Below are 14,560 nucleotides of genomic sequence, written 5' to 3'. Positions count from 1 at the left end.
TGATGTTCATTGAACGAGCTATACTGCAGCCGTGCCGATCGCCGTCGCCGCCGCTCGGACCGACCGACACTGCGCGCCGCCGGTTACTGCAGAACGCGTAGCGGCTCGCTCATGCGATCCTGGTACCGCCAGCTCCCGTTTCGTCGTCGACGAGATGTTGAGCACATTTTTAGTGAGCCGTTTTTCGTACGAACGCTAAACGCTCCTCCAACGCTAACCTCCCGACGGTCGATATTTGTAACGCAACCAACGGTAGGTCTGTTTGTCGAAACATTGAGTTTTTTTTTTTATAATTGTTTAGATAGGTATTTTATTTTTATAGATATTCATACTATTATATAATATTATAATATTATAATATTATTTTAATATAATAAATAAAACAAAAAAAAAAAAAAAAAATTAAAAATTATTTATTTATAAATATAATAAATGGTACACATTGATTGCAATAATTAATATTGTACCGTTTCATTTCATTACAAAAACTATTTTCAAAACATCTTTCTAATTCAAATACTATTTATTAGAAAAATATATCATCAATACACAGTAGTTTCATTAATATTGAAATTTACATAAAAATAAAATCAACAATAGAGGATACAAAAAAAGATAACTGTAAAACCAAAAAAATTATATTAGATAATATAAATAATTAATTAATTAATTAATACATTATTAGGTACTACCGATATTAAATAAATTTAAAATTGTATTAATATTTTATGTATTTTATATTTTCACAACCTAATACTAATATTTTAAGTCGGTTTGGCTAATTTAAAATCTAAAATCTACAACCATTATATTGGTTTTGCAAAAGCTTTATCATTTTTAAAACTTTCAAATAAATGCCCACTATAATTAAAAAACTATTTTAATTTTTAATCATGGCTTAGATAATATAATTACAGAATTATTAATTTTATTTAGGTGTATCAAAATATACGAAAAAATTGCAATATTAGAGTATCTTATGAGTTGCTAATGTTATAAATTCTTTTGTTAATCCAAAATACAGGACACTCTTAGTAATATTGGTGTAATGTTATCTAATGGACAACTATTATAATTATATTACTTATTAGGTATTACACTTACATTACATGCGCGTTTTGCGGTGTAAACGCCAAAGTTAAAAATAATTAATAATAATAACTTTGATGATACATTTGAAATATATTTGATGGGTCAATAATTATGCTATTTATTGATTTGTTTAAACTACGTTACATACAACCTTATACTTTATAGTTTATACCTACAATTATACCACAGAACAAAATATAAATATACATTGTTGGTACCTAATTATATCTATGTATTGTTAAGTTTTATTAGTTTTAATGAAAACGGGAAGCAACTTCATTGTGTTTTCGGCAGGGAGTCAAAACGGCTTAAAATATTTCGGGTTTCGGGTTTCGTGTTAAAAACCGGGTACAATTTTTTGCGGGTAACCCGGGTTTTACAACCGGGGTTCAAACCCGTTTTGACGCCCTGGTTTTCGGGGCATAATATTCAAAAATACACCATTGCATTCAAGTAATAACGACGACGAAAATCACTCTTAATATTATTTATCGATATTATGTATGTAAATAGTAAATACGGTGATGTCACGAAGATAACGTGTCTGTCCGTGTCACGGATATAATATACCATAATATATATTATATATATATTATTATTATATATTAATATATTATAATATATTATTATATATATATTTTCATTAATATAATTAATCCGTGGTCCGTGCCGACGTGCAGTTGCCATAGTTAGAGCCGGCCGGTGCAAATACGAAACGGAATTTACGAAGTAACCAAGTAACTATAAGTAATATTTATCGAGTAAACACGACATTGGATATTTTTAAATATTTTATTGATATTAATTGTGGCCCTCGCAGTCGTCGCGATTGCGTTTCCGTGATTTTGTCAATATTATTACCGCCAAAAAAGTAAATGATAATGGTTAATGAACAACATGAACATGTGTAGTACCTAGTTCATGATGATTGATGAACAATGATTATTCTGTAGTGCAGCACATTATCCTGTGTTTACACGACGATTGACGATATTATTATTATTCCGTTATCAGTATCGCGGTTGTCGGGTTTTTTTCTGAAGTAGTTAATCTAATACTCGACCGTCTCGACTAGTAAGTAATAACTCGCAAGTCGATTTCGGGATTTAGTTTTACTATGCTCGTCTGTGGTCGACCGTCGAACCTGTTGCATTCGATTTGGTAAGCACACCTATCCACAACTGACGAAACGCAGTCTATCGCTATGCAGAAACACAACGATAATAATACGAATGAGTATTCTCGGTGGAGAAACGGGCCGAAGAATTGGCAACAGAAACTATCCGATAAAACACGTGAACAGGACGTCAAGGTAGCCGCCGCCGACAACGTCGCGCATTCTTCTACCGGCAACACCAAGGCGTATTTGAATTACTTCAACGTAGTACAACCCGCCGAATTATCCATGTTTTCGGATCAGAACAGGTACGATACATCGGAATCGTCCGTGTCGAGGAATACGCCCATGGGTTCAAATTCGAATTCGAAAACGGTAGACTCCAAAAACGGCAACAAATTTTTCGCGAGAAAAACGAATTGGTATAACAGAAATTCCGGACAATATCAGGAAAATCATCATAATAACAACAACAATAATTGGAAGTACTCAAACAAATATCGAAAAAACAGAAACAATGCAAACGGGAAATTTAATGAATTTATTTCAGCGAACAATTACAGTAACGAGCACAGTAATCTATCCATTGAAAATTACCACTCGGCAGCTACTACAAATGACCCTTCTTATACAGACCCAGTTATAAAACCGGAATTAAATCAAAACGCTCTTTCTAATAATAATATCCTGGACATAAATCCAAATTGTTATTATGATTCAGATTGTGATTCTGATCCCGGTGATTTAGAAAAAATGAAAATAATGACAGCTGCAGATTATAATTTAGATCGTTATGCTCGCTATGGGATACACGAATCAGAAATCAAAGACTATGTGCGCACTATTACTTACAAAAACTGTATAGAATATTGTACTAAAGAATTTATTAAGGTAAATATAAACTATATCTTGCTAGTCAAAATAAAAATTTAAATTACAATTAGTTTATGTATTTTTAATATATTTTATTTTATTTAAGTAATTAAAAAAATATCAAACAGTATAGGAACCTACATATTATTTTAAAACATAAATAATTTTAATGCGATAATATAATTCTTTTTCATTGAAAATATTAAAACTTCTTATGAGTCAAGTTTATAATAAAGTATAGAATTTTATTCATTATAAAGTGACAAAAATAAATATATATATATTTTCTAATAATGAATATTAAATTTGAAGATAATTATTAATATAATATTTCTACTACCTTGTGAATTATGTAATTACTTAATTTTAAATTCATTTTTCAGGATAAAATAGTATTAGTTATCCGCAGTGGTATTGGCTTATTACCATTGTTATGTGCCCGGGATGGACAAGCCAAAAGAGTAATTGCTTTAGAACAGTCATCTTGTATTGAATATGCTCGTCGTATAGTCACAGACAATCGATATAGTACTGTGATTACATTAATTCAAAGCAGTGTAAGAAAAATGACATTAATTTTAAACAAATTACATATCACTAGTATATATTTTAGTGTTATATTAAATACATGTATTACAACTTTATTTACTAGATCTTATTTAAATATTTTTGTGTTTAAAGGTCCACGACTTGAAACAGTTACCACACAAACTTAAGAAGGTAGACGTTATAGTAGCTGATTTTTTGGGAGACTGTGTCATAAGTCAAGGTGATCAAATGGAACAAGTTATTGAAGCTAGGGATCGTTTTCTTATGCCAAATGGTTTGTATGAATGTATAAATATTAACTAGGTTATCCTTGTATTCAGATTTGTTATTTTAATCCACATACTTGTTTAGGCTTAATGATTCCCATGTGTGTTACTTTATATGGTCAGTTATTAGAACAAAGACGAATCTATGGAAATTGTCGTATACGCAAAAAAACTAAAAAGAAGACATTAAAAAAATTCAATAGGAGCCTAAAAATAAACAAGTCTGACAAACCTGAAACTCAGTCAAGTGATACTGACAGTTCATCAGATTCAACATTGTGTTCATGGTGGAGTAATGTTTATGGATTTGATATGAGATCATACTCAGAAGTTGTAGTAGATAGTAATTCTGAAAGTCCTATCTCAGCCAAGGATGAGTGGCAAGTGATGGAAGAACCTTTAGTTACATTTTTTGATCCATGCAAGGTAAATAATTGATTTTTATTTATTTCTCAACATTATTTTGAAAACTATTCACTTTATTTGTATTATAAATGTTATTGCTTTTAAATTATTTGACTATCCCATTTTTTGTTTTTTTTTTTATATATATATAATTAATATATAATATATTCAAAAATTAAAAGCTAAATATGTTATCAATAAAAACAAATAACATTTAGCACTGAATAATAAAATGTTAAATAGACCTTTTATAGTATTATTACTTTCTTTTTTTCCATAATTATGCTTATCATAAAATGTTCATAACTTGTTTCAAAATTAAATACCAAAAAAAACCTATGTGGGCTTAATTTTCTTACTTTCAAAACAGGAATTCTCCTGAGTGTAAAATTTGCTTGTAAAATAAAGCTGAATATACTAGCTAAGTAACGTTAAGTATTATTTAACTATACTTAAGGCAACTTCATTCTTTTGTTGATAAACAATAATGTTCAAAACTAAATAAAATACTGAAAACTTCATTTTTTTAAATATATTTATCTAACCGAAAATAATATTGTTTAATTTTCATATTTTAATTTACTTGATAATTTTTTTTTTACTAACTCTGTAGAATGTCTAGTACTTATTTTAAAAAAGATAAATTCTATCCAAATCTAAATTTTAAATAGAGTAATAAGTCGCAATTCTATTTACCTGTTTAATTTTAAACAATTTCCTTTTGTTTTTGTCACTATGTTTTTATAAAACAAATTTTAATAAAAAAAAATTTCAGGTAGTGTCTAATGCTTGCTTAATAAAGAAGTTTGATATGTATAAATGTACTATAAATGAAGTACGACATGTACATTGTAAAGACTTAAAATTAGAGTGTTCTACACCTTATTCAAGTGCCAATGGAGGTGATTATGCACATATGTTAGAGTTGTTTATGGTAGTTGATTTTCCTAATGGTCAAACAAATGTTAATGAAAAAGGTAATTATTTTTTAAACATAATTTTAAATACTTTCTGTATAAATTACCAACTCTTACTTTTTGTTATTTTGCTGCAATTCAATTTTTATAAAATAATGTCTAAACTTAATTTTTTATGTTTATAGATGATCTACAAATAGGATTTTCTACATCATCGTATTCACCATATACTAGATTTAGACAGACTGGTTTATTGTTACGGGATCAGTTACTTGTGGAACAAGGAGACAAGTTTAAAATAAATGAATTCCATATGTGGCGTGGTCCTCAACAAAATCAAATAATAGTTGGAGAAGACACTATCACTAAAAGTACTTGTGATAGATATGGACAAGAAGAGAATTTAAAGTTAAGGTTAAATTATACATTTATCAACCAATATACCAAGGCGATTAACAGACGTTGTGCTTATACCTTATCCAAGCAATTATTTTAAAGGTTTTTAAATTCTATTAATGTTAATTTTGGATTTATAAAGTATTGAAGAATTTATTATTTGTTTTACATTTTGTTAAAACGTTATAAGAGGAATAACTAAAAAGTATTAAAATCAACTGTTAAAAAATAAAATTATTTAAGAGCAATATAAAAATAAAGATTAATTTTTAAATAAACTAGTTTTATTAATTACATTTATCCTTTCATGATAGTTGAAATAGTCTAATTAAAAATCATAAACAACAACATTTAATTACTAAATAACTATATAGCAATATTTTGTATTCATAAATAATTATAAACTAAAAACTTGCCAAACAGTATTCTGTAGTTACCCGATTTTAGAGCATTGTTTTCTCTCCATTTACATTTGTTGTTTACCCTGGTACATAAATACATACATAATTATTTTATGTAGGCTCCGTGTGTGATATTGGTATGAAAATAAATTAACAATAGTTTGATGTAATGAATAAAAAACCTTTATATTTTTATTAAAATAATTCATAGGCTTACCAAATGCTATACCAATTGCTGCTCACGACTGCCTAAAATGCAGAGAAGAATTCAGAGACATGCAGTTTCTTAAATATTCTAAAAACAGTATATGCATAGGTTTAAACCATTGGTATGTAAAAACTGTAATGCTCCTACAATTTCATAAAAAAAAAAATTAATTAATCATTTAACAAACCAATAACAATTAAAATAATACTAATATAATAACTTATATAAACATAAATATAAAAAATCTACCTTGGTATTGATTTTTTTTTTTTTTTTGACAACTTATTCAACTATTATTCAAAACAATATATTATTACATTTAAAAGTTTTACATCTGTAATAGTTTGCTAAGAAAATTAGAATCACAAAAATATTGAATTTGCAGTAAAATTGTACTATACAAAATACGCAAAAAATTGAATGTTTCAATCTTATGAAGTACACTTCACTTCATGAAAAAAATAGTATTAAATATACTTAAATTTTACTTTAGAAGAATCAATTTTTTTTTGTTAACATCTTTTTATAAATATTAAAATTGTTTCAAATTTGCCTATACAAACTTCTATTTTTATGAGTATTTAGACTAAATCGATTGTTTGATCAGTTAAATGATCACTTATTCTCGAAATAAATGAGTGAACACATGAATATTAATTATGATGTAATCTACAATTTTTACTTGAAATTATAATGTATGCAAAAATCATATTGATCATATTTTTTTTTATAAGATAATTAGTTTCCCAAATATATAGCATGCTTTTATTAAATTATTCCTATTTTGTAAACCAATTTTTAAGGAATAATAATATTATTCCCAATTGTTTTATTAATTTCTAAATACTCATGTAAATAGAATGTTACAGTTTACTAGTACTAATATTGATTTATTAAACTAAATAAATAGTAATTATAATACAATTTTCATTCATAGGACTTTGAAGTAGTCAACATTTGATTGTAATTATTTTTAACTTTATTAGGTAACTAATAAGTTATTACTTTTATTTTATTATAACATTTTAAAATACTGTTAACATAGTATATTAATATTAATGTTATTAATTGTGAAGTAACACTTATATAGAATGATTTTTTATCATGAACCACTCATTATTTCAATAACTATAAAAGTATTAACATTTTAAAAAATATTTCTTTTGTATAATTTACAGCCAAAAGTGTAGTTAACCTTAAGTTAGGTTAACTTCTACCTAATCTGAATAAATATATTTTAAAATTTTTAATAAATATTATTATAAGACATAATTATTTTTTTTTTATAATAATAAATAATAATTTAATATATTTCTTATTGATTATAATTTTTTATTTTATATAGTTTTATATATGCAATAGGAGACTTTTTTTAAAATTTCATTTATTTTTACCTCATTCAAGCATAATTTTAATTTTCTCAGACCCCAGTAAGTTAAAATCAATCTTACATTTTACAGCAGTGTTAAAATAAACAATTAATATTCATTAATACAAATAAAAAAAACATTTATGGATAAATTTATAAAAAATTAATGTGTTCAATTGAAATTTATCCAGAGTATTCTGATCTGTGGAATAGTCCTTAAATAATTCACCTTAACTTTTAGATATCACCACTTGGTTTATATTCAACTCTCAAGACAACAAACCATAATCATTCGACTAGTTAATTTAATTGTGTTGAATTAAATTCTTTCATAGAGCACTCTGATTAAGAGTTTAGTACACTACAAAGTAGTCACTTTTCAAGGTAAAATATACTCTTGTGTTTATGTACAGTTTGTGGCAGTCAAACCCGACGATTTAAAAAGAACTGGTTGGCAGGGCTAAAATGGTAGAGATTTTGGAAATGTTCTTATCGCTTTTATCGTCGGATTTGACTGCCGCATCCTGTAGTTAAATAAAATATTATCAAATTATAAAATTCATTTTTACAATTTTAAGTTTCTCGATAAAATCATTTTATCATCTTACCATCAATTTTGTTGTAATTTGTTTATTAAAAACAATTCTTTTGATGTCTGATCTTGTAAAGTAAAATATGTCAAGGTTGTCAATTGCTAAATATATAGTACATATAATATGCCAAATACATATTAAATAAATAATAAATACATTTTTGGAAAGTTATCTTATATTATGATACATGATTCACCAAGTATGCTCATTATTTCTTTCCCTTTTAATCATTTTCGATAGATCCAAAATTAAAGTAGAAAATAGAAGTGAGCATTCTTAGTAAATCATGATAATATATAAAAAGTAAAAATATAAGATTAAGAACTTACTTAAAATAATATATAAAATTTGGAAATGGTTTAGGTGGATCAATTTTGCGATTCTCTACATACTTAAACAGTTATTATGTATCCATCAGAAAAATGAACTGTGTGAAATGTCTCCTAAAATTTCAAGACTGGAAATAATTAATTAAAATTAATTATGACTGTATATTAATTATAAAAAATTAATTTAATAATATTTAATAAAATGAGACAAGATAGACGGCAAAAAGAAATTTAATAAAATATTAACATAATTTTTTATGGTTGAACTATGTACTTCAATGTTCCATGTTTAATAATAAAATGTGTACAACCTGTGCAATGTGCATAGTAAGCACTAATTAATATCACAAATATAAAGTTAAGATAACAGGTGTCTTGTTAACCAAAGATTATACTATAAATATTTTTTATAAGATTTTTAGTAGTTGCAAATCAATGTTTAACCTTTTACTATTTTTTATTGTTATAAATTTATTAAGCAAAATATTTTTTGGAGTACTTAATAATATAAAAAGTGAATTTTGAATGAGTATCTTAAAAATTGAAAATATTTAAATCTACAAGAACGAAGTGTTATGAGGACACAGGGATACCCATAAAATCAACTACTCCACTTAGGTATCTAAACATAAATTATTATTAAAATAATTAAATACTTTTCTGATGTTTGATTTATATAATATAACATAATACTTCAAATAATATTCTACTATCGTTAACCCATTGGTTGTCTTATTAACATAATATAAAGTAATTAAATTTATATCCAGAAGAATACTTCACATACTTTATACTCAGTGTAATACTTTTAATGCTAGAGTAAATTTACTTATCTTCAACTAAACAGATGAAGCTATCACATATCTAAACCAGTGTTCAAGCACCTCTTTTATGGTAATTAAATGTATTCACACATACTTAGACTATAGGTACATGGTGTGTGTGAAGTGAATACATTTTAAAATTTAAGGTTTTGTTAGGCCAATTCTAAAAAAACAAAAATCACATTAAAATAAATGTTAAATATTGGTAAGGGTACTGTCTGTCTGTTTATACTAGTTTCTTTAAGTGAGAACCTGTACAATTTTTGAGATAGCCGCTACTGTTTAAAAGTATAAATATTTTCCATGACATTAAATAAGATTTTTGGATACTTTAATTTTAAAATGATTATATAAGGGGACATACCATGAGGGTATAATGTACTCATCTCATTAAGTTGAATAAATTAGGATACAATAAAATAAAGAAAAAAAAAAATAATACAAAGTATGGCTTTGAGTTAAATATTTTTTTAATGGATGGGATGGACATAATAATAACAATTAAAAAAAAAAAAATAACAATTAAAGTTTTAATATAATTAACCATTAAGAATTATATTTTAATTAAGTCAAAATAAAACCATCATATTAATCATAATTATAAATATTACAATATTCACGAATACACAACTAGACTATGAAATTGTATATAATTGTTGCAGTTATTATAAATAATACAATAATAAATTAATATTTGCAAATTTAGTAAAATGGATTACTAAATTAATGTTGTTTTTAAAAATATTCTTGTCGAAATCACAGATATTTCGTCAAACTGTTAAAAAGTTTAATATTATAGTTAATATAATATTATATAGTTTTTTATATCATAGTAAGTAATTTAATTAACATTATAAGCTTACAGTTTTAAACTTTAAAACTTTTACTATACTTTTAAACTCAGCACCAAACAATAAAAATTGAAGTATAACTAACTTAAGTAACCAATAAATTTAGATAATAATGTGAATAAAAATAATATATAAAAAGAAGCCCTCATGATTTGTTTACTATTGTAGTTCCCTGAATGGTAAAATAATAATAATAACTAATAATAAGAACGTACTCTTAGAATTAATTAAGCCAATAATAGCCAAACAATAAATATTACTGCAATCCATAAGAAAAGTTTTGATAAATATTGATCATCTTGTTGTAGTTGACTGCCAACTGGAACTAATTAAATTTATAAATTAATTAAATTAAACCAATTTAATTCATCATTGAAATTAGAACTCAAAATTATTACTATTTTGTAATTAATACTTACTTCCATGTGGACGATCAGTAATATTAAATGATGTTAAAAAACCAAAAGGAAATGCTCCTATTCCAAATGATAAATGAAAACCACCATCTCCAAAAGTAAAACCGGGGAAACCCTGAAAGAGTTAAAATCACTTTTATAAAAACATGAAAAATAAAAATGATATTAGTTGATATACTGATTTAACTAGTTAGGTTATGAAATGGAAGCCAAACACAAAAAGGCCTATAGGATATTCTAGACAAAAATGGAAGGTTAGAGTGGTCAAGGACTTGAAAAAACTTGGAATAGTGAATAGGGAAGAACTGGGAAGAGACAGACCGGTTGAGACAATGGGCCTAAATGGCCTGAAAAAATTTGAAAAATAAGTTGGTATCTTACAGTACTAGGTTCAGGTTCAGTTCTTTGACCAGAAGGCCTAGGTGGCACTTTATTTCTGAAACATAAAAATATATTTAATGTAGTAAACACTGAATTCATGAGCATTATTTTAGAAATTAAGCGTTTAGTAATAATATTACTACTCAACATATTATGTTGACATTAAAGCATTCTATTGTGAACATTATTATTTATTATAATTACTGATTGTAAGTAATTGATGTGCATTAAAAAATCAATGAAAATTCCTAAATATAATGTGTTACTGTTTCAAGAATTGAAAATAAAAATAAAATAAAATATTTTGAAGTAATAGAAAATTAGTCTTATATTTTTAATGGGTACCAATTATTTTTAATCTTAACACGTCACAATTCATTTTCAATGATTTGAAATATATTCCCTTCCATTACAATTTACCTGGGATCTTCTTGTTTGGAATTTCCACGTCCATAAATTGGTATTACTTTATCTTTACTTATAACAGCTTTACATACAGGGCATACTTGACGACTTGATCGAGTTTCTAACCATTGATGTAAGCATGGCCAGCTGTAATATATCACTTTAAGTTAGAACAAAATAATATGACTAACATTTTATTGAATTATTGAGCAATAGAAATTAGTAATTAGTTAATAATTATGTAAACCTAATAATAGCTAATAAATCACCAAAAATATGAATGTAAAATTAATTAGATTTTCTAATTTCTTGCAAGTATATTAGCAGAATGATTTAGGTCATAGGTCTTTTAGTCTTACTTAACAATAACATTAGTAATAGTTATTTTGGTTTAAAAATATGAATTAATAATCTAATGTAAAAATACCAATATCTAATTAAATATTTTGGATTTATATATTTACCTATTCACAAACATTATAAAGAATAAATAATAATCATTAGATGATAAATATTATTTGGGAAATATGTTCAATCAATTATGATCTCAATAGCAGGGTTATTAAAGTTCTTACCACCCATAGGTAAAAATAAATTTACTACTCAATTTACATATTAAAATCTTACTCCTAAAAGTAATAAACTGATACATAAACAGCCGTTCATGCCCTATATTTAAAATTTAAAAAATTATATCTCAACATCATTTTTGGGTCACACAATAAAATATTAGCTATAAATATTAAAAATTTTCTGACCTTGTCTATAGCCTAAAATATAGCCTAGGTGATAATATCACACTGATTAATAGAGAATATCTTAATAAATAAGATGAAATAGATAACCTATTTTTTTATAACTATATCAATTATTTTAGTGACAAAAATAACGAAAAAAAATATTTAAATAGTTTTTTATCACATAAAATGTACAACTTTGATGGCTAATAATGATTCATAATTTCAGTTATATTATTTCAACAATAAATAGTAAAAATAAAATATTTATTCATACACGTAGGTAACAAATAGTAACATAATATTATAGTTTTGATTTAGCAATGAATGGTACTAACCAAAATAAATGGCCACAAACACTAACAACCGCGTCTTTTGCATTATCCAAGCATATGTTACACTCAAAGATGTTATTCTGTTCATCTTTGTTTTCATTTTCTTCATTGTTCGTGTTTTTTCGGGAGGAATCGGACTCATCGGTAGTGGTAGCCATTGTGTCTCCTAACAAGTTTAAAAACAGACAATTGGTATCAAAATATTATAATATTGTTACATCGACCCAATGTAATATTTTATACTGAAAACACACAAACACTAATAAACAGATATCGAACGATTAACATTAAAGGAATAATAGGTAATTGTTTGTGATCGACATACATGTGTATAGCTATGGTTATGATTGTATACCCAAACCACACCTATGCACATCACGACGTTCTACAAGATCAACACAGAATGATAATAGTAATATGTTTTTATTTTGGACTTACGAGTTACGGCCAGAAGAAGGTACGAGTGTTTGCACGGAATGTTCTAGCGCTCTGTACTGATTTCAATGATAATGTGTAAAATATGGCCTACGTGCGACCAGCACTCGGCCCAATAAAATTTAATGGCAACAAAAAAATAATATTTTGTGATACTCGTTATTTTTGATAGTGATTAGTGCCTGGCGCCTACTGCAGTAGGCACTAATGAACGATCGTATACACTAGCTATCAGCGCTCTACGACTCTACCGCGATTTAAGACTAGTAACCAATAAAATATTATGATATTATAACCATAGTAATAATATAAGTTAAATAAATTGTACTACTGCGCATTTGCGCCTTTCACTGAGAAGAAAAAAGCGGTTTATATCAATAGATTAGAAAAAAACGTTTATATCAGTATAATTCATGGTGGAGGAAAATTCTTTTGAGTCGTTCAACTTAGAATAAACAACTTACGTAATATCAGTAATATTCAAAGTGAGCAGGTCTCTATTCGATATCGGTCGGTACATAGCGCGTCGTGTAACTCCTGGAACCGATACGTAACGATACACAAAAATTCCTTCTTTGAAAATCATAAACATTTAATATTTTATCACCGGACGGCGAATTTTATTTTGTTTGAATTTTTATTGTTCGTCTGTTTGACTATTATGAATTATAATATTATTCATTATTCTTCTACGATACGTTCAGGTTAACTTATCGACTTATTGATGTAAAAAAGTACCTATTATTCGAATATAAAAATGCTAATAATATATCAGTTGACAATGTTACCAATAATTCTGAGCGAAGCAATGAATGCATAATTGATTTTACAATGATTACTATGAAGACAAGAAGTGTGTAATTTGTATACATGAATTACGTTGAAATTATCAATATTATATCTTTGTATAAAAGAGAAATTATCCATCTAATATTTTGGTAATGTAAATCTAAATTTATCTATTGTAAATATTTTCAGCAGTTTATACATTATATATATTTATGAATTATGATTAATAATTACATTGTACAATAATATAGTTCATGACTTCACGACTTCACGAGCGTTGACTTGTGACTGTTGTGAGCTTGAGGCCAGCGGATTCATGGGCTTACTACAGTGGTTTTTAACTTTTTTCATATGACGGAACACTTAGAATTTTATGAGGTTTTCGCGGAACACAGCCGTAAAATAAAACAGTAATTATATTAATTTTTTAATTGTTTAATATATTAAACAATAAATGTATAGCATAAAACAGTTTGCAAATATGTTAGTAAAACGTCTTACTTATATCATTGTGTTCTGTTTTAAAAGTCAAAATATTAAGAGAATGAAAATAGAAATACTAAATAACATTTTTTCACTGATTACCTATACAATTTTGTAGGAACACTTACATTAAGTCCGCGGAACACCGGTTAAGAACCACTGGCTTACTATATAATTTCAAAACAAAAAATTACAATTTAAAACAAAACAAAAACAATAATACCTAAATTCATTATAGTCGAATACTCAGGGTTGGGCTGAGAATTTAATTCGACATAACATTATAAAAACGGTCGCATTTTCCAAAATTAATTTCAACTGGGCACCGGCCATTGGTCATAACTCACATTAAAGATATTGTAAGATAGAATTTGGATAAAATTAAGATA

The 14,560-nt window shown here is 26.3% G+C and overlaps 2 protein-coding genes across 7 annotated transcripts; one reads left to right on the top strand and one right to left on the bottom strand.

Annotated features, from left to right (window-relative positions):
- The first annotated feature begins 1,848 nt into the window (after positions 1-1,848).
- Positions 1,849-5,774, top strand: LOC114121922 (uncharacterized). Its single transcript, XM_027984433.2, has 6 exons — positions 1,849-3,100; positions 3,466-3,639; positions 3,764-3,905; positions 3,983-4,323; positions 5,078-5,279; positions 5,405-5,774. Exons 1-6 carry the CDS (start codon positions 2,297-2,299, stop codon positions 5,713-5,715), a joined length of 1,974 nt encoding a protein of 657 aa, XP_027840234.2. The 5' UTR covers positions 1,849-2,296; the 3' UTR covers positions 5,716-5,774.
- Positions 5,775-5,881: 107 nt separating this feature from the next.
- LOC114121925 (E3 ubiquitin-protein ligase RNF185-like) lies at positions 5,882-13,467 on the bottom strand. 6 transcript variants are annotated; one of them, XR_007605644.1, is made up of 10 exons: positions 12,903-13,285; positions 12,468-12,630; positions 11,408-11,539; positions 10,988-11,042; positions 10,610-10,721; positions 10,406-10,515; positions 8,516-8,643; positions 8,202-8,287; positions 6,234-6,367; positions 5,882-6,099 (listed from the first exon to the last, which is right to left on the bottom strand). XR_007605644.1 is itself a non-coding variant. In XM_050205817.1 (7 exons), exons 2-6 carry the CDS (start codon positions 12,620-12,622, stop codon positions 10,418-10,420), a joined length of 552 nt encoding a protein of 183 aa, XP_050061774.1. In that variant the 5' UTR covers positions 12,623-12,630; positions 12,903-13,286; the 3' UTR covers positions 10,096-10,114; positions 10,406-10,417. The 6 variants fall into 6 exon arrangements, 3 of the variants coding, with proteins under 3 accessions (XP_050061775.1, XP_027840238.1, XP_050061774.1); XR_007605645.1 differs by lacking the exon at positions 8,202-8,287 and having other exon boundaries at positions 8,516-8,629; positions 12,903-13,286; XR_007605643.1 differs by lacking the exon at positions 8,202-8,287.
- Between the last annotated feature and the right edge of the window lie 1,093 nt (positions 13,468-14,560).

Source organism: Aphis gossypii, chromosome X (genome assembly GCF_020184175.1).
Source record: "Aphis gossypii isolate Hap1 chromosome X, ASM2018417v2, whole genome shotgun sequence".
Classification (NCBI taxonomy): Eukaryota; Metazoa; Arthropoda; class Insecta; order Hemiptera; family Aphididae; genus Aphis; species Aphis gossypii.
This window is presented reverse-complemented; position numbering and strand designations above follow the sequence as displayed.